Source organism: Zalophus californianus, chromosome 4 (genome assembly GCF_009762305.2).
Source record: "Zalophus californianus isolate mZalCal1 chromosome 4, mZalCal1.pri.v2, whole genome shotgun sequence".
In the NCBI taxonomy this organism is placed as follows: Eukaryota; Metazoa; Chordata; class Mammalia; order Carnivora; family Otariidae; genus Zalophus; species Zalophus californianus.
The window spans coordinates 52971223-52990869 of record NC_045598.1 but is presented as its reverse complement, the minus strand read 5'-3'; the positions used below and the strand labels follow the sequence as shown (position 1 = coordinate 52990869).

The 19647-nt window shown below is 41.2% G+C and overlaps 1 protein-coding gene across 5 annotated transcripts in view; it reads right to left on the bottom strand.

Annotated features, from left to right (window-relative positions):
- The window catches only part of CACHD1 (cache domain containing 1), a 208044-nt gene that overhangs the window by 16506 nt on the left and 171891 nt on the right, over nucleotides 1–19647 (bottom strand). For all 5 annotated transcript variants that reach the window (XR_004820024.1, XR_004820025.1, XM_035727197.1 and 2 more), the window contains 8 exons: nucleotides 15815–15983; nucleotides 11391–11533; nucleotides 10491–10672; nucleotides 9491–9601; nucleotides 3834–3956; nucleotides 2484–2583; nucleotides 2275–2391; nucleotides 129–289 (listed from right to left, as the gene is read on the bottom strand). Coding sequence is in view for 3 of the 5 variants with exons in the window: in XM_035727197.1 (XP_035583090.1) it covers nucleotides 129–289; nucleotides 2275–2391; nucleotides 2484–2583; nucleotides 3834–3956; nucleotides 9491–9601; nucleotides 10491–10672; nucleotides 11391–11533; nucleotides 15815–15983 (1106 nt within the window). In the remaining 2 variants the exon portion in view is untranslated. The remainder of the gene's footprint in view (nucleotides 1–128; nucleotides 290–2274; nucleotides 2392–2483; nucleotides 2584–3833; nucleotides 3957–9490; nucleotides 9602–10490; nucleotides 10673–11390; nucleotides 11534–15814; nucleotides 15984–19647) is intronic.

Genomic DNA, 19647 nt, shown 5'->3' with positions numbered 1-19647 from the left:
CAGGACCTCCCTCTTCTCCGGGACACACCCCTGTGCTTTCTGTTTATTTTGCAGATGCCGCTATAAAATGCCTGGCATCGGTTCAGATAGTCAACAGCGGGGTAACGAGAGCCCCATTGCATTTTTACCGGTGACAGTTGAGACAGAGCCGATCCACCATGCTACAAGCACAGAAGGCAAGAGAGTCGCACGTTTCATTGACGATGCCAACGAACGCGTTGGTTCCTGGGATCCTCGCCAGTCTGTACTTAGAACAGTGGCTGCCATGCACGAGGTTTGTCAGATCTCCCTGGAGACAACGGAGGTGTCAGAAGTAACAGACTACAATGCAAAGATTCAGCCCCGCCATGGTGAAAACAACCCTTCAACCACCTGCTGAAAATAGCTTACAATAAAACTTTATTTCTGCCTACAAAAGTAATAGAGAGTCACTGTAAGTTGGAAAAGAGAATTTTTTCTTAATACCATCGGAGATCATTCCCAATTCCCACTTAACAGTTGTGTATATATTATTTATTCTTTTATCTATGCTTAAACAGATACAATTTTTATAGCTGTTCTTGTAATCTTTTTAAACACATTACAATACATCATAACATGAAAATAAGTGCAAGAAACGATGAAAGACAACTTTTGGGTGAGGAATAGTTTAAAATGCATTCAAAGGCACACCTAATCCACCAGAAAATGTGCATTCCTTGCCCCACCTTCGATAGCAAACCTCTGTTCTTCTAGAATAAAATTTAAAAAAATTTAAAAACTCGTTAGGAGTCCAGTTTCCTGCTTCCAGAATATTTAAATATTAAATAATATTTAATAAAACAGAATATGTAAATAACTAAAGCAAGCATCCATTTCTTCATTCTATGACAAGAAAATGTGATAGCCAGTCTTGAAATGCCAGATTGGTCTACCATACAGAAAACCAAAGATTCAAAAGCAGCATTGTGAAGCTGAGTATGGTCCTTCTTTTCTGCATGTGTGTCCGATGCAGTAGGCCAACTAAGTAATCCGATGCTCATTTCCATGCCAGTCATCCCTTATATGTGCGTGGTGAGGATAAGCCGAACTCTGAGAATCATGGCACTGAATGGTTTCTTAGAGGTCTAGATGAATTTTCCACTGCCTGGAAGATGCCCGCCTCTACTATATCAGCAATCATATAGGCCTGTCATCCTGTTAGCTCCACTAGCCAGAAATGCTCCAGTTCCATTTTGGAATAACTTGAGCTGTTAAGAAATTATTCTAATTCATCTTCCACTAAAATTTTGCGTTTCTGAACAATTCTCCTGGAGTAGTCTGGCTTTGTCTGCTGAAGGCTCAGGAAGTCAGTGTACAAATAGTAGAAGATACACAGAGGAAATCAGACTTTCCTAGAACAACCATACCTGGCAGCTTCCTTCTGATCACACTTCAAGTGTGTCAATGTCTGCTTTAAGGAGAGTGTTCCTTAGAATGGGGCAAAGTCCAGAGTCATGACGAGTCCCTTTGCTCTGAAAGCACTATCCTATTCATCTATTCATTTTTTAAACTCTTCTGTTCTCCAATTGTTTTTGCAACTGCTTTTTTGAGAGTAGGATTTTTCAATCAACCCAATGCATCTTTAAAGTTTTTAATTACATATTTCATGATATAAATACCTTTTCTAAATAAAGAGCTTCCTCGTGAATAACTTTTTGAATATTGGTTCTGCCATTACCCATTTTAGTTCTTTCCCAGCTAAGATTATTTGCAAATTAATAAGAATATTCTTAAGGATCTTAAACCATATCTAGGTAAGTTTGCAGTTACCTCAGATCAAATACTTAGAGTACTCTAAGCTACAAAAAAGAAGTTATTTTTAGATGATCTACATGAGAGTTCCCATCTAACTGGGTGGATGACCAAGAAATGACCTAATTTGGCCTTAGGAATTTAAGGAGGCTGCAGGATCTCCGAGAGACAGGAAGAGGGGAACACATGGGGCCGCACATATTTACATAAGAGTGTGGGAACAGACTGCTGCAGACATTTCAAAGGGTTTCGGCTGGGTGAGTCTTTAAACAAACAAAACCAAAACAAAACACCAAGTGTGAGACCTTAAAACATTCACTTCTCCACTCTGGGCTTTACACCCCATCCTGGTCAAGCTGGGGAGCTGGACTGAGGTCCTGTTCTATCATTCTGTAATTCTCAGGCAATGAAACAGCCAAGAGTCGTACTCAGATATTAACTATGATTCCGTTTCCTATTCCACGGTGGGACGGGATGTGAGAACGCAAGGGACCAACTTACCACAAGGCTGGTGTTGAATTTATAAAACCTCTGGACCGTTCTGTCACTGAAGCTGTTGCACAGGTTTTTCTTTACAAAGTTTGGGTGGTTCAGGATATCATTTGCTACCAAGGGCTCCTAGCAAGGTCAAGCAGACAGAAGACACAAGCCATGTAATTAATGAGCCACAGGCTGTGGGAGCACTGAGCTATCGGCTTCGCAACAAGTACCTTGTGGGTAATATGCTGTTGTTCCACAGGTGCGTGTCCTTTGGGGTCAATGAGGGTTGGATGCGCCACCAGATAACCCCTGTCCTCCATTATGAAGCACCTGTGCCAAAACAAGGGACATCCCTCAGTAATACAAACTTTCTGCACTTTCAGAGAGCATTTATCTTATCCCCCAAATTGCATTTATCTTGGTAAAACCTCACTGAAACAAATTTACTGAAGGTCGCCTGGCAGGCAGGCAGACAGATACGTTATTATTATTTTTTTTAAATGAGGGTGGGGCTTGAACTCACAACCCTGATCAAGACCTGAGCTGAGATCAAGAGTCAGACACTTCATCAACTGAGCCACCCAGGTGCCCCAACAGATACATTATTCTTGAGCTGATAGATTACCCAGTATACAATTTATGGTAACAAAGTTACACCTGACTCTGAGGCTACCCACCTAGTTCCTACAGAATGTGTCCACTTAGTTGGAGGAGGATGGACTCAAAAATCTTTTGCAAGGATACGTAAGTGGCAAGTTTATTCTTTCTTTCAGAGGAGGGAGACTCTGAATGAAGTGGCCTTGGGTATTTACAGGTGCAAACTTTAATCCATACAATTTTCTTCTTTTGATGATAAATAAATATGAAATACAAACTTCCGGGGCATGCAAAAATATATTTGATGGAAACACTAAATAAGCAAAGCTAGAACTGCTCTAACCAAGCCTATGCACTGCTCTATTTTATTCTGAATGTTGTTGTAACACTTTGCTATGAATCCTGCATTTCCCTATTAAGGGCCAATGAAATTCAGCAGTGATAGGAAGCAGGGGCCATGAGAGTGAAATAAGAAAGCTATTTTAAAAAAGTGTCCTGCATTAAATCAAGGGAATAACCTGGCTTTGATCAGACACGTTCTTTTGAAATTAGGAAGTGAAGACTCTTAGTTCCATGAACCTGTTTCTGAGGAAATGTAAAAGGGAACAGTCCAAGTGCCTGAAATTCCCACAAAGACTCTGGCTTAATAACTAAGTTAACATCTAAAGTACCTTCTGGGCTTTCTAGCACCCAAGAGCTGGGAAATCTCTAATTATTGACTCAGAGAGAAATAAGCGCTTTCAGAGAATTCTGTGCCACAGTTATTCTCCTTGTTATGAGACAAGTCTGTTTGTCTCAATCATAAATTGCATGCAGCTTAGAAAAATGAAAGAACAAAAATCTTCGTAATTGAACTCCCAGGCCATGGACTGAATTTCTGGTCTTGACCCTGACAACGTGCATGCCATTCAACCAGAGATATCGGACATCATTTTCTTTGCATTTTGCAGCTAGATAGGAAATGGTGTCCCTGAAGGGCTTACCTGATTTTGTTGCCACCATCTTGGTTGCAAACTGGTAATAAGTCCATCAGAACCTTGTAGAAGTATCTAAGTGTGAAGTCGATGCCCATCACAGCCACAGTATGCCCGGAAGACAGCTGTGTACTTCATGTGAAAAAGATCAGGGAGAACAAGAGGCACATCTTATTTAAAGGTAAAAGTTACATTCAGTCATAAGGACGCTGTATGGTATTAGAAATATATGCCTACTGTTTCTCCACGTCTTTCACCCCTATAAAAATGATCAACTAAATGACTGACTTGGCACAATACGGAGATTTGCTGAGAGGAAAACTTAAGGCTAAAGGTAGAATTTTCTAGTAAGACCAGTCTTACTAGACTGGGCAGCTATGGAATATGGCTAGCCCTGACTTTACATGTTCAGTGGCTGGACTACCCTTTGGCAAGAATATGGGAGTGGCAGGAAGAGGCATCAGTGGGAGATCGGATGCATGACTACTATGGTTCCTCCCAGCAAGGAACCTCTAGACAAGGAACCTGAGTGATCCCTTTAATTATTTCCCTCATTTTACTGATAAGGAAACTGGGATCTCATAAAGGTTAACCGACTAGTGTAACATCATACAAAACTCAGTAAAGAACTAGGTCTCGTTTTCTTTCTATGACACTAAGGTTGGCTCTACTCAAAACACAGCTCAGATTCTAGAAAGAAACTCACCTCGTTCACAGGCTAGTTCCTTCTCCAATCTAAAATTCTACCCTCAGAAAGATGAGCACCAAAGAGGATAAAGTTGGGTAGTACCACATGGTGCTTGCTAAGCCTTTTGCTCTGGAATCAAGCAGATCTGGGGTCAAATCCTGGCCCCTCTAGGTTTCCATTGGTGTGGCTCCTGGGAGGCTACTTAACCTTTCCAACACCCAGTTTTCTTATGTGAAAATGGGCAGAGTAGTATCTACCTCACAAGGCTGTCATTGGACTTAAATGAACCAGTGTGTTTATAGTGCCTAGCAAGCTGCCTAACCTATCCAAAATACCCAACAAAAAGCAGTTACTCTAAAGAAAAGCAACCAGGGCTTAAAGCTCAGACCTGGACAGAGAGTCAACTTATTGTTCTTCTAAAGAAATGCTCGCTATATAAGAAGCATGGACTTCTCACGTGGAACCTTGGTTCTTTCTAATCTATGATCACGGGCATTTGGAGGAGGTTTGGGTTATTTGGCCAATGAGCTCCTGTACCTTTGTGGCTGGGAATTTGCAGGGTTTACCCAACGTGGGACATTACAGGGGCCCGTCATTACTATCACACACCTGCCTGATTTCTTATAAAGTACCAACAGAAAAATGGGGCTGTTATAGACAAAAATCTTAAAAATAGTAACTGGAAAGCTCAGAAGAAACTTCCCAAAGTAAAATCATCTTTTGAAAAATCAAAACTTGGGAGTGAAATTAGCTTTGTTATGTAGACAACTGTCCCCTTCTGGTTACTGTCAACATCAATACTAACATATCATTACCAATCCTCAACCCACCCTCCCCCGCCCCCCCACCAAAAAAAAAAAAAAAAACCAACAAAAAACCCTTGAAAACCATCACAAAGGACCTTGACCCACAATGAAATTTCTGTCAGGGCTTTGCTGTCAAAATTGTGTTTGGCATGAGACGAAGGGGGACCATGTTGTGAGGTTATCTCTGAGAGGCTATTGCCTCAATAAGATCTTTCTATTGTTCTGCTTGATTTCTTTCACTCAGCATAATCCCCTCCAGTTCCATTCATGTCGATGCAAATGGTAGGTACTCATCCTTTCTGATGGCTGAGTAATATTCCAAGCAGAGAAAGACAATTATCATATGGTTTCACTTGTATGTGGAACATAAGGAATAGTGTGGAGGACCGCAGGGCAAGGGAGGGAAATCTGAAGGGGGAGAAATCAGAGAGGGAGATGAACCATGAGAGGCTCTGGACTCCACGAAATAAAGTGAGGGTTGCAGAAGGGAGGGGGGTGGGGTAATCGGGTACTGGGTATTGAGGAGGGCACGTGTTGTGATGAGCACTGGGTGTTATACACAACTAATGAACAGTTGAACACTACATCAAAGACTAATGATGTACTATATGCTGGCTAACTGAACATTAAAAAAAAAAAAAAAAACCTTAAAAAAAAAAAAGCTTTCTATTGTTACTGAAGCCACTTAAATTCTACCATGGAAGAAATCCAAGACTCGGTTACCTTACACGGCATTTGTTTTTTTCAACAAATAATGTTTTCCTGAAGTATCAGTCCAAAGAAGTCTAAACCTCTCTTACTTGTCCAGGAAAGAGCGAGGCGTCTAAACAGCAGGCACCATTATGATAATATTTACTGAGTGTACACAATTTACAGGTGCTCTGGTGGGCATTTGAATACATCATTTCAATTATTTCTCACAAAGACTTTATGAGGCATTATCATTTCCAGAAAACTGAAGCTTGGAAACATTAAGTATTTGGAAGTGGAAGCAAGAATGCAAGCTCAGGGTCTTCAACTTCAGAATATATTCCTAACCAGTATGTTATACTGCCTCCGTAGAGATGCAGGACATTCAAGAGTGTCCAAGCCATTTTACATGATCTATTCAATTTCCTGTGGCCACGTCAGGAAGGAATTAGAGTTCCCATTTTATAAATGGAAAATCAGGCTTAGAATGGCTAAAAGACTTAAACAAGACTGACTACCTTTTACTTATGATAGACCAGTTCTGGCTCTTCCTATGAGAGAGGACTTGGTGAAAAATGCAACTCAGGTTTTTCTGGGACAAGTTAATTTTGTTTCTAAACTTCCCCTGTGTAACTGCTATCTGCTCCAATGTGATTAACATGCTGAAGGAAAAGCATGGACATTGCCCATGTAAGCCTAGCATTCATATTTTTACCTGCATTTCGAAAATGTACAGTTACCATAGCAACTCATAAAGAATACCATAGAAGAGTCAAACCACGCCTACATTTCAGGGTACAAAGGACCATGCTGTTTGCAGCACTTCTGTGAGATTTTCACTGCCAAAGACTCATCTGACCAGTCCCTTAATCGCTGATTGTACTTCATCGTCTCTGCTAGCATTAACATTCTCCAAACAATGCACACTTAGACTCTCAGGCTATTAATCATGCTCACGGAAGAATCCCAGGGCAGTTACTAGGATAAGTGAATGCTGAGTTAGAAAAGCCCCTCCCCAAGCTATCAGCTATCACTTCTGAAAACCAAGGCTGAATGAGAGTGCTTCGTGACTAGCTGAACACTAGCTTAAGCTCTCTTTTCTGACCTATTAAAATGCCAGAGGTTTAAGGTAGACATAGCATGATATTAGAAGTAATTGTCACTTATTTGGGACTGGACATTGTCAAGTCCAGTGCTAAACACTCCAAATGCATCATGTGTCATTTTCATTATATCAGTTCAACACAGGCATGGTCACCTGTTACATAAATGAGGCTCTGAAAACTCATGGAACACAGTCATAATACAGGTATTTCACATTTATCAAGCACTTACCATGTGCCAGGCACCATTCTAAGAGCTTCATGTATATTATTTAACGTAATCCCTAATCATTTGAGATAGGCCTTAATATCCCTCCTTCATAGGTAAGGGAACTAAGGCAAAAAGGAACTTGTTTACAGTCATAGAAGCAGTAAATGGCAAATACACTTTTTCAGAGTAGGATCACAACTCAGGAGGAGGTTAGGTTCTCAGGTTGGTGCATGAAACCAAAATCATCGGTGATCGCTTGAAAAAAGTACCTTTTGCACAGCCCATCTATCAATACCTCCATTAAAGCTACAGTCGCTTTGGCTGACAACCAGAAGTGCAGTTGACTTGTATTCTAAACTATGATGAGTGAAAAATACACAGCCCTAAATAATAAAAGCATGCTCAGTGATAAGGCAGATGTTCAAATGATCGAGTCCATGGGACTACATATTGATCAAGGCAAGAGCAGATACCTATTCCCGGAATACACTCTCACTGAGTGACTGGTGGACAGAATCCAGGATTGAAGTGGCCATTTTCCACTCTTGTTAAAGTCAAACAGCTAAACTTGTATAGGTTAAGCACACTATAAAAAGTAGCCAAATAAGGGAAGTGAACTGAAGGTTTCTCTAACTTGAAATCCCATCATATTTGCATCGTGCTTCATTTGGGCTGACACCATAAATATTTATAAATCAGCTAAGTGAAGCTTCTCCCACCCATCCAAATTTTAACAAAAACATGTACACAAATGTAAAAGCGCGTTAAAGTCTGCACCTCCCTGTGGCCACGTCTTCCCCCTGCCCCCACCACAAGGTATATTGTATAGAAGGAAAAGATAATAGCACTTGGTATCGAGTGGCAGGTGTCAGAGCCTGATGGAACAAATACCAAGTAAGACCCACACAGGCAGTCATTCTCTCCCTGCCACTCCCACCCCCAAGATCTGAAGCCCAGGGCTGGCCCACTGTCATTGTCATCAAAGACCAAGGTGACTGCCCGCTCCTCAAAGAAACCACCTTTGTTTACTTTTTCCCAACTGATGAGACTACATGGGAGAGATGGCAAGTCTCCTATGCAGACAAGAGTAGGTGTATGCCTGACAGATGGTCTGTTAAGGAGAACACTGAAAAGTTCTGTTCTAAACGAGTATTTACTTGTTTAGATGTGACAGAGCCACACAGATACCATGCCCTGCAAAGCAATCACTATTTGGCTGGCGGCAGGCCCCTGCTTTCCATGGAGACACAGGTCATGATATTGAAATTCCAACACAGTACTGTTTCCCAATTCTTGCTCCCAAGGAACTTGTGTTAGAAGAATTCTCCTGAATGTCAATCATTTGATATATAATGAGCACCAGTGAAAAGCATAAAGTTAAGCAAGGAAAAATCTGTCTCCTGTAAATTTTAAGGCATCATTACAGGTCCCAGCCAAAATATGGGCTTTCTTCGTTGCCAGGGGAAAACACCTATTTGTATAATGAAGGGATTAAAACAACACGTGTGACTTGCCTTTCTACCCAACGTTTCACTGCCATTTGTAGCTTAAATACTGAAACCTCAAAGGCCTGAAATACAAAGCACCCAAATTATATTTACAATGATACTGACATTTAATAGCATTCTTGGAAAATCAATTTGCAAAATGCCTTTTTAGTTTTCAAGAGACAATATAAGGACAAAGTGACAATAACCACAAACTCCGATATCATTCTAAAAAGTTAGACCGGAATAAAAGTAGTAACATTGTGGTCTCAATACTGTTTTTTTCTTCATTAAACATGCTCCTCTGCTTAGGAAAATGCTCTCTGGTTAATAATTGTCAGGCTCTTGGTGGGATTTCTTCGACTGGTTAAGAGTGGTATTTCTGCAAACTGTCCTACTGAATCTAACATCTTTTTCTTCTTCATAAGAAGAGGGCTAAGGGCTTTTCATCGACTCAAACACATGATAACCTTGTGAGGTAGGTATTATCCCCATTTTATGGATGACAGGAGGATGCTCAGGGAATCCAAAATGACACAGCTAGAGAAGATATTCAGACTCCAGGTTGCCTCCCAACAAAGGTCATGCTTTTGCCACTAATCCTTGGTTGTCTACCGGCCTTCCAAATTTTCAAAATATTCTTGACGTGTTTTAAAAAGGACTAAGAAATTAAAGTATTACCTGGATGAATGGATTGTGTGACTGATGGTTACTACATAGCCAGCTCCTCCAACATCTAAGTAAGGGCCAGTCAAAGAAATCAAACCTGGATTAGCTACTGCATGGAGATACCTAATGGAGACAAGAGAAAGTCGCGTTATTTTAGGGTATGAAAAACTACTCTGTAAATGTCAAAGAGAAGTGAATGTTTAACTCTACAAAGTATTTATTACAAATCGTGCCTATGTTACATTAGAGTTCAAAAGGATTCCTATCTTTTATCTCTGACTGTAGCAACACAAGAGGTCAAGAAAATCTGAACTTCTTCTGTAAGAGACACTCAACTCAGTATACATTTGAGCTTTTCATAAGATCTATGGGATAGATGTTTTAGACTAATATAAAAAGAAATCAATAAATAATGTAGAAACAAATCCAATTTGGCCCATGAAACTGCCCCCCGGATTGGTACGGACAGTACAAATGACAGCCAACTCACGTGTGACTCAGTTACTAAGCCCACAAGACCAGAAATCCTGTTTTTATGCCCAAGTTGACCCCTGCCCCCATGATACACCCTGACTAGCTTTTGTTTTTGAAAACCTGAGTAAAAATGAAGCCCAGAGGTAAAAAGAAAAAAAAAAAAGGATTTATATTTATTTTTCATAGGTCATAGATGGGCTGTAATTTGATGCCATCATCATGTGCAGGGACATTAAATATCCCCACTATGGGCATACTGCATGCAAAGCAGGACTCAAGCAAAAATGCTAGGAACTGAAATGGCCAAGTATAAAACATTTCAGTCTCCAAATTTCAATGAAGAGATAAAAACACTGTCAACAGAAGAAACCCACAAAGCTGTTAATACTACATTAAAAAAAAAATTCAAAAATATGTCTTCACTGCCATGAAAGTATCTTCGTTACTGTGACTGCCTGAAGTTGCTTTATTGTATGTACTTATCATGTCTCTCCAGGATTTGGGGGAACCTTTGATAATGGGAGCCCCTAAAACTCACCATTGTCTCCTCGTGGGATCAAATGCTTTGTCCATGAGGGAACCAGGATAAATTCTAAGGACGCCATTGGGTGTTGCTATGTAACGGCGGACAATGTACGTGTTCAGGCTACTCATTTCCATTTGTGTCATCCATTCATCTGTGACGTGGCTGGTGGCCATTACTTCATTCCTGACAGAGAACTGGGAAACAAAGGAAGACATAGCAGGGATCCTTTAAGACTCACATGAAAAGAGAGTGGGCTGTTGGCAGCGCTTCCCAAAGCTCCCTTGCAGAGAAGCCAAGCCCAATTACTTCTTAAAAATCTTTCCACAGGAGATGGATACAGCCAAACTTGGTGAAAACAAAAGCTTACTGAAACATAGCCAGTGGATGTGTGATTTACTCAATTGTTCATCCTAGCGAGGCTTTCTGCATTTAAGAGGAAAGATCCTATAGTGAAGCATTACACACACAGATACACACGCACACACGTGCGCGCGCGCGCACGCGCACGCACACACACACACACACACACACACACACACGCACCCCAGCTAAATCTCTGTTCCTTAAACTTCATCATCATGTTTATCTCAACAGACCACAGGGGCACTTTACTTCTTTCCCCTGGGAAAAACAGGGCTGGGAAAGTTCCACTGATCTCTAAATCACACCCCCCCTACCTAGAAAACCCCTAGTGCATCTAAGGCCTGAAAGAGATTCTTCATCTGGCCCAAAGGGCTTCTTAATCCGTCAGAAGGGTCATCGCCAACCAGCCTCCTGGGGGCCACACACTGCCTTTCTGGCTCTCCAGCTGAGAAGCACAGACCCAGAGCTGGGCTTCCTACTTCAAAGGTTCCCTGCCAGGCCCCCTCCCAGGTCTGTACCCCAGAAGCAGGGCCCCGGGCCAGCACTCACTTTGAGCCCCGGGTTAGCAATGAGGCGGGTGTTGTCACTGAGATAGGCCGTGTAGTGCTCCACCATGCGCTTTGTCTCTGGCTGGCTGAGGTGTTCATAGGGGGAGGAAAAGCTACCAGCAGACAGCATGACAGTTGGACTTTCTGAAAGACAAGCAAACAAAGCAGGCCTGAGAACGCTGAGACCTCATGTCAGGCCCAAACAAAAGCATCACGGAGGCTCTGCCAATCTGTTAGCCATGGTGGCTTAAAGTCTTCCGTGAGGAAAGTGAAGAACTCAACACTAGAAGGAGCGAAGAAGGAAACAGCCCTCATTCTCTCCCTTCAGGGAGTTTGCAGTCGTGAGTGAACCACAAGAGACACGTGTACAAATAAATACAAGTGCCTAAAATGGCAAATGCTCAAAATATCTTAGATCTACGTATGACATCCTACACTTCTTAGGATTAAGGAGGCAGCATAGGACATGGAGCCACACTGGACTGGGTTGAATCTGGGCTCCACCATTTCCTGGCCATGTGATGTTGGGTAAAGTTGTAATATATGTGATGCTTTTGTCATCTGCGGAGTTGGAAATTATGGCACCAAACTTACAGTTATGCTGAGAAGTACATCAGTTAGTTTATGCAAAGCAAATGAGTCAATAAGTGTAAAGCATGTAGGATGGTGTTGGCACATGACAAATGCCTTCTGAGTGTTAACTACTATTATTCATATTGGTACTGATATTTCAAAAGACAGAAAAATGGAAGAGTGGAGTCAATGCAAAAATTAAAAAAAAAAACTATTCTTACAGACAGGGAGAGCCAAATTTGGCATAAACAAAAATTTTGCTGGTCCTATCTAAGAGGAAAGCCCAGTTCTCTATTTAAGACAGAAATCCTCACAATGAATTACATTATGAAACAAAAACACTACATCTCTGTCTGTGAAATTTCCCACTGTTCAATTTTATAGTTTTAGAAACTTTCGGAAAGCACTGTCCACAGTCCTGTGTCTCATCTCATTTAAATCTGTCGGTCATTTTTCATTCCTTTTGTTAGTTCTCACTCACAGTGCCTTATTTCCTTGTGGCCTGGCTATCTCTGACTGTGCAGGACACTGTAGTTCAAAACAAATTTGTAGAATGAGTTGAGTCCTAACAGGATGGGGGAAGTTCTTCCTCTAGAAAGGACTATTATTTGCTTCTGCCAGGCACCAGACCCCAGGATGAGGAATGGTGGTAAGGCGGAGACAGCTCTCAACAAGACAATGGGATACTGGCCCAAGTGCTGCACCGTGGGACTTCCATACTCAACTAGCCCACGACAGTTACTGTGTGAGGTTCCTTAGACCACTCAGGTGACAGGAATCCCAAGTCAAGGGCTTCTTCAGTTTCAATTCATACTCACTCTGGAGATGTAGTTCCTCAGGACCTCTGCTAAAACATGTATATGTGGTGGGTGAGAGGGAGGGTTTTCATGTGTTAGCCTCCACATTTGGGGGGCCTTGGATTTGATTTCTGCCTCTCCCCCTAGCCCTAAGAAGCTACTCCCTAAAGCACAGTTTAATCTCCCAGTTGTTTCTTCTGGATTGGTAAATAGATGCATTGCAAACGTGGCTTTAAATATTGGCTTTCTTCTCTGGTTTCTTATATTCTCCTAGACTTTGGTCTAGTTCCTAGCTATCATGTTAGTTCTTTGAAACTTTTCAGAAAGTTTTTTTTTACTCTCAAGTTTCCATCCATCTTTAATTGTCCTCAGTAGGATAGATCAGAATTACGTAGTCTGTCATTATCAGAAGAAAGTGCTTCCAGTGATGCTATGTCTGATTTAATTCTCATGATACCACATGGGACAGCCAGGCAGATTAGTATTATAGTCCTATCAAGGAGAAGAAAACCAGAAGCTTCAAAAGGTTCGGTTGCCTAGCAGCGTGCTATGGATTCATGTGCATATGCTCATGGGGCCTTCTGGGCACAGATGCACTAGAGAGAGAGGATTGTCCCTCTCAGAGAGCTTAGGTACCAGTTGGAGACTAGAAATTTTTTTAAAAGAGGAAAACAACAAAATAAGAACAATACAGTAATACAGTAAATGTCAAAAGGCAAAATCCATAGTACTTCGGGGACAAAGGAGTAGGGCCAGAGGTTAAGGGGAGAGACACTTTGGGAGTGGGCCTTTCTTGTAGTGACAGAGACTGGGCATTCGAGCAAAGGCTGCTGCAGTGACTTGGGTCGAGGGAGAGAAAAAACCAAGACACAGGACCCAAAGCTTTGTGTCTAGGAGGTAGACACGTAAAGCTACACATATACATGTATACTTAACCGCACTGGATGATGTACACTTACAAAAATTCCTCTTTGGGTACCAAGACAGACAATGTCCCTCCTTCAGCCCTCCTGATAGGGCTCTGACATAGATTCAACACCTTACCTCAAAATCCCCATCACTGATGAAATTAGACAGAAACCACTTTATTGCCATTGTCTCCCTTTTTGTTTTTCATTCCTTTTCCATTATAGTTGGAGTATCCTGCTTCATTTTCATTACCAACTAAACTGTCCTTGATGACCCCTGCACATTGTCCTGAGGAGGTTCTACTGCCAAGGTGAAGTTGGGTGGTATAGTGGAAAGAATGCCCAGTGAAAGTCAAACCCTGGCCTATGGTCTGTGTGATCTAGAATTAATCCATTAGTCCTGCGTCAAGTCTTTGAGTTGATAAACTCTACATTTTGTGAGCATCTCTGAGACAGTACTGCCCATCTAGAATATGATGCAATCCTCAAGTGTAATATAAAATTTTCCAGGAGCCACATTCAGTAAAAAGAGGTTAAACTAATTTTCCTAGTGTATTTTATGAACCCCAATATAGCAAAAACATCACTTTACATAAAAATTAAGTGTTTTACATTTAAAGTAAATCTCAGCTTGGACTAGCCACATTTCAAGTGCTCAACAGCCACGTGGCTAGTGGCTACCATTATTGAGCAGTGTAGCTGAAGGGACTGTGCAAAGGAAATTAAAAAAAAAAAAAAACTAAGCTTGAGCTTTTTTCTCATCCAGCAATATTACTGCACTTCCCAGTCTCAAATTGCAAAACAGTGACCTCATTTTTATCAGTAGTTGTATTGAGCTTGTTCCCACAGCATTTAAGAGAATCATGCCCATGTTGGCTATTCGGTGAGCATTTCTTAAAAATATGAGTTAAAGGGCATACATGTTCTTTTGTATAAAAGCAAACGACAAAAACCTCAAAACCTAAGTGAAAACAAACGTAAAAGCCAACCTTTTTTGACCCACCTCTCTGGCCTTCCTCAAGTTGTCTACACTGTTGGAACATGCCGTAGAAGAGATGACTCAGTTTGGCCTGCTCTCCTGATCTCATAACCAGGCAGAAACTCTCCAGGATGGAATTTAAAAGATGGAAGCCGAACACAAGGGCTCTCCTGTGGAATCTAGACACTGGGGACTTCTATCCTTGATCCTCCACCCGCCTCTGCCCCTTTCTACTCAGTTTGCCCGTTGTCTAATGAGTCTTAGTGTTATTGAACCCAAAGAATTTTCAACAGTGAAAAAGAGAATGCCTGTTTTATAGTACTATGAGTACCACACAAACGCCCAGTATGTGCCTGGCACATGGTGGCACGCAATAAAAGAGGTGGCACCTCGGCATGGGAGGAGTGTGAGTCACATTTCAGCCTTGCTACTATCCTCATCTATAATAGGTCAACTCAAATGATGAAAGAAAACTATATGGCCCCTACATAGGTAAATTCCCTTTTCCTTTCTTGCAGTTACTTGCCTATTTCCTAAGCTCTTTTTGAAGACAGGGACCTGGGGTAGACACAGATATGCTACTACCCTTGGACCCCCTTTACTATTTCTCCACCTCTTGGCCTCTAGCCCTGTAGCCCCTTATCTCTGGATCTCTGCGCTTGCTTCTACTGGGCCATACTGGTGACTCTCTGACGGACTGTCTTCGGGCTACTAAAACCTCTTTGCTTAGCAGTAGCAGAAGGCTGAAAGATACAAAGGAATAGGAAAGTCCAGCTCCCTCTCCTGAGTCTGGGCAACCTCCTCAGGGTTACTTACACTCCAGAGCCCCCCTACAGCATTAGGCTGAGGCTGGAACTTCACCTAAAATCCGACTCTTGCTTGCTTTCTCCTCCTTTGCTATCCTGTTTCCCTCCCTTCTTCCCTCGTTTCTTCCTGGAGCCCATCCTGAATAAATCAACACACAAATCCTCGTCTCATTATCTGCCGGAGAACCGGATCCAAGGCAAGGCCTCCAGTCATTTTCACATCTGTAGACCCCAGCTGGCACTTCTGCTATTTGGTATCTGGGTTTTTGTGGTCTGGTCTGGTTTTTTAATTCAAACCGATACTTATAGTGAGTTGCTATGAGTCAGCCCACAAAGGAAGCTGAAAAGAACGAGGGCTTTACCTAGAGTAGCCAACTGTTTGAAGTGAAGGCAAGCACTAGGCTGGCCCAGGAGGTCCAGCCGGTGGTAGAGCAGCTTGCTGCTGGGGACAGTGTTGAGGTTCTTCAGTTGCTTGACAGGTATTTCCGGTTGTATCACCACAATACAAAGAATAAAGGAAGTGTCCTGTACCTGGAAAAGTCAATAAAAAATTTCTAACACAGCAAATAAAGGTTCCTAGGGATAGTGACTTTACCTACATTGTTTTCTGCTCTCTCTCTGTCCCTGTCCCACATAGAGAAATATTTGATGAGTGAATGAAAGCCATGAAGATGGGGTGACAGAAACTACCTCTGGCAAAGGTTACATTTTCTATTTTTTGTTTTCCTTTCTGATTAAGGGAAATTACTGTATGTAACAAAATCATGAAGCCAATAAAGGGATTAGAAAGGAATCCCTTTGGAACAGCAACCCCACGCCTCTTTTGCTTCTTTAGGCTAACAAATCCAAGCTGGAACATGGCATAAGAATACAGGACTTCCTTCTGTTTGGGTTTGAAATGCATTTTAAGATACAGAGTTGGTTTTGCAATGAGTATTCCGAGAATTGACTGTTTTGAAAGCCAATTATGAATATACACATGCAGCTCATACAGAATCTGGTTTATTCCTGTATTCCCGACTAATGCTTTCTCTTTTCCTGGTTGGAGATGAACAGGATCTCAGACTCATGAAAAGTACAAATCCCATGGCTGCCTCACAAAGCCTGCTTGACTTGTCATTTCAGACCACAGTAGGCAAACATTCTATAGCTTAGCCTAATTTATTAAGCTCGTATGTACAAATAGGAGTACTTCCAAGTTCACTTTGCTCTTAGAAATAGACGCTTAAACAAAGTTATTGGCAAGAGTGTCCACCAAAGAATAAACAAAACAAAACAAAAAAACCGCAATCTACTTAATTCTAGCTCCTTAACTTAAAAATACAAGACAGCCAAACTTCTGTAAGTTCATTATATAAGGAGACAGGCAGATTCTATTTAAAAGATGGCTGGTCAATAAAGGGAACGTGTCATAACCAGCTGAGTTAAAACTAAAGGACAGTGAGAACTAAAGCAGCCCAAAGGATTTACTTCATGATCAAGGAGAAATTTTTAAGTAGGCAGGTTAGAGTTAAGTGTAATTTAGGGTTTATGAAGATGGTTGCAGGATCTTTTTCAACACAGGAGAAATTTGCATCTCTGTGGGATTGCTTTCAAGTACTGCTGCCAAGGATATTCAGTTAGATTAGCAAATTTAATTCTTTTCGCCCACCGCCCACCTCCTCCATTAGAAAATGATAGCATCCTGTAGTGGCATTTACAATTTCCCATCTCACATAGTCATCCTTTGTTTCCTGCATTACATGTTCCAAGGAACCAAAAGACAGAAACTTGGCCAGAGGGACCAGAATGTAATTGTTAGAATAGGGTCTATCCTGTTAGGAGAAAAATTAAAATGTCCCCTAAGCGTCCAAAAGCAATACTTCAGAAATAGTTCCTCGCTGGAAAGGAAAACGGATTTTTTTTTTTTAAGATTTTATTTATTTATTTGACAAAGAGAGAGATAGTGAGAGCAGGAACACAAGCAAGGGGAGTGGGAGAGGGAGAAGCAGGCTTCCCACTGAGCAGGGAACCTGATGCGGAGCTCGATCCCAGGACCCTGGGATCATGACTTGAGTTGAAGGCAGATGCTTAACGACTGAGCCACCCAGGTGCCCCGGAAAACGGATTTACATTACCCGTTTTTTTTTTTTTTTATCATGTTCTTAGCTGAAAAAAATAGTCTTTGCATTAAGGAACCAAAATATATCTATAAGGGCTCTCCATGATTGGGGAGTGTTTTTTTTTTTTTTTTTTTCACTGATTGCCCATGGGATTCATGTTTTGAAGTGAGCCATGCCTGTGTCACACAGGAACACAGTAATACCTTCTGAAGTCAATCCTTTCTTCTGTCTCAGCATGCAGCCTCCTCAAATGCTCAAAGATGGACTTGGGCTGCACAGTGACAGACTAGTAATCTCTTAACGCTGCTAACATAATCTCTCACATTCTATTTAAATTAATTCAGTGAAATAATCCATCAGTATCAGCTCTATCTACGGATGCTAAGCAGTTTAAATAATCATTCGCAACACAAGCTGAATCTATTTGAATTACATTTAGTAGAAGAATCCATTTTATTCCTGAAGACAAGGGGAGTATCTGCTCCCCTGCCCCCGAAAGTAACAAAAAAGAACTTAAAATTATTTCTTCATATTGCTAGGTAACCAGGCAAGCCTCTTTAACTTCTATCTCATTATTTATTACCTCTTTAATTTTTCACTTAATAGTGATGTTCTTGACAACTTTGGAACTCTGAGAAAGCTAACTACATGATCATATCCATTGGCTACAGAGAATGGCCAGAATTCATCGATACCACTGAAGAAAATCTTAAGAAGATAATACTTCTTTCCAAAATGTTAACAGTGGGTTTATTCACTGTGCAAAAAAGGTCTTAAAAATGCTCATATCTCCTTCTTTCTCTTTATTTTCTTAAGGATTTTATGTTTAAGTAATCTCCACACATGGGACTCGAACTCACAACCCCGAGATCAAGATTGCATGCTCCACCAACTGAGCCAGCCAGATGCCCCATCCTTCTTTCTCTTTTAATGCCAACAAAATATTAAGGAAGATATTTTCTTGGGATGCAACTGAGTTGCTTTCAATCAGGACATACCAGAGGTAAACAACCTCCAATTTCAAATATAAAAAGTATTTTTCAATGAAGTATTCTGGTGTGTGGCTTACCCTTTCTGATCTGAAAATTAGGCAATTCATCCTTATGTTAAAATATATAAAAATAAGGGTAGATGGTGCAATCATTCTTTTTTTTTTATTAACATTCTTAGTTTATTGATCCTTTCATGAAAAATCTGCACAACCACCACAGATAAAGCCACTGCAGCATCTTTACTCCTTCTGTTGTGCAATCTCCAGCTCACTTCTTGCCAGCACCAGCATTGGCTTTTGCAGTCCCCCTGACTTTCTTCATTCTGTTCTTGCATTCCTTTCACTGTTTTCTTGGTGTCTTTTTCTTCTCATACAGGCCATGTCTTGCAAGTCTGTGTTTGGGTTCATTTTTCTTTGCATAATCCAAGGAATCATAAATCATGTCAAAGCCGGTTGTCTTGCCACCACCAAAATGGGTTCTGAATCCAAACACAAATATGACATCTGGCGGGGTCTTGTACATTTTGGCTAGTTTTTCCCGAATTTCTGTCTTAGGTACTGTTGCCTTTCCAGGGTGAAGAACATCAATGACCATCTGTTTCCTCTGAAGTAGTCGGTTAGTCATGAACTTCCTGGTCCGGAGAGTTACTGTGTCGTTCATGATGGCGGCGAGGCTTCAAGCAGCCGGGGAGGAAAAGCGATGGTGCAATCATTCTTAAAAAAAAAAATCCTGAAAATGAGCTGAGTTTCAAAATAGACTTTGACCATTCTCAAATCTGCCTTACCAAACAATAAAATATCAGTAGAATTAGGCTTGTAAATTGTGAATTTCTCAAAAGATTTCATTTATTATTTTGTTTGCTTTTGTTTCCCTTGTAGAAATCAATGTTGCCATAATGATGCTTTAAGAATGGAACCAGAAGAAGAAAAAAAAGAACGGAACAAGAAGGTCGGAGGAGAGTCCTATCTAAAGGCATGTTGGCTACTTCCAAATTCCTGTCAGCCCAATTCCCATCATTCCAGACACAGACACTGGATCGAGTTGTCTGTCTGCATCCACCACTGGACTGGATGCTCTCTGACGGCAGAGAAAGTATCCTTC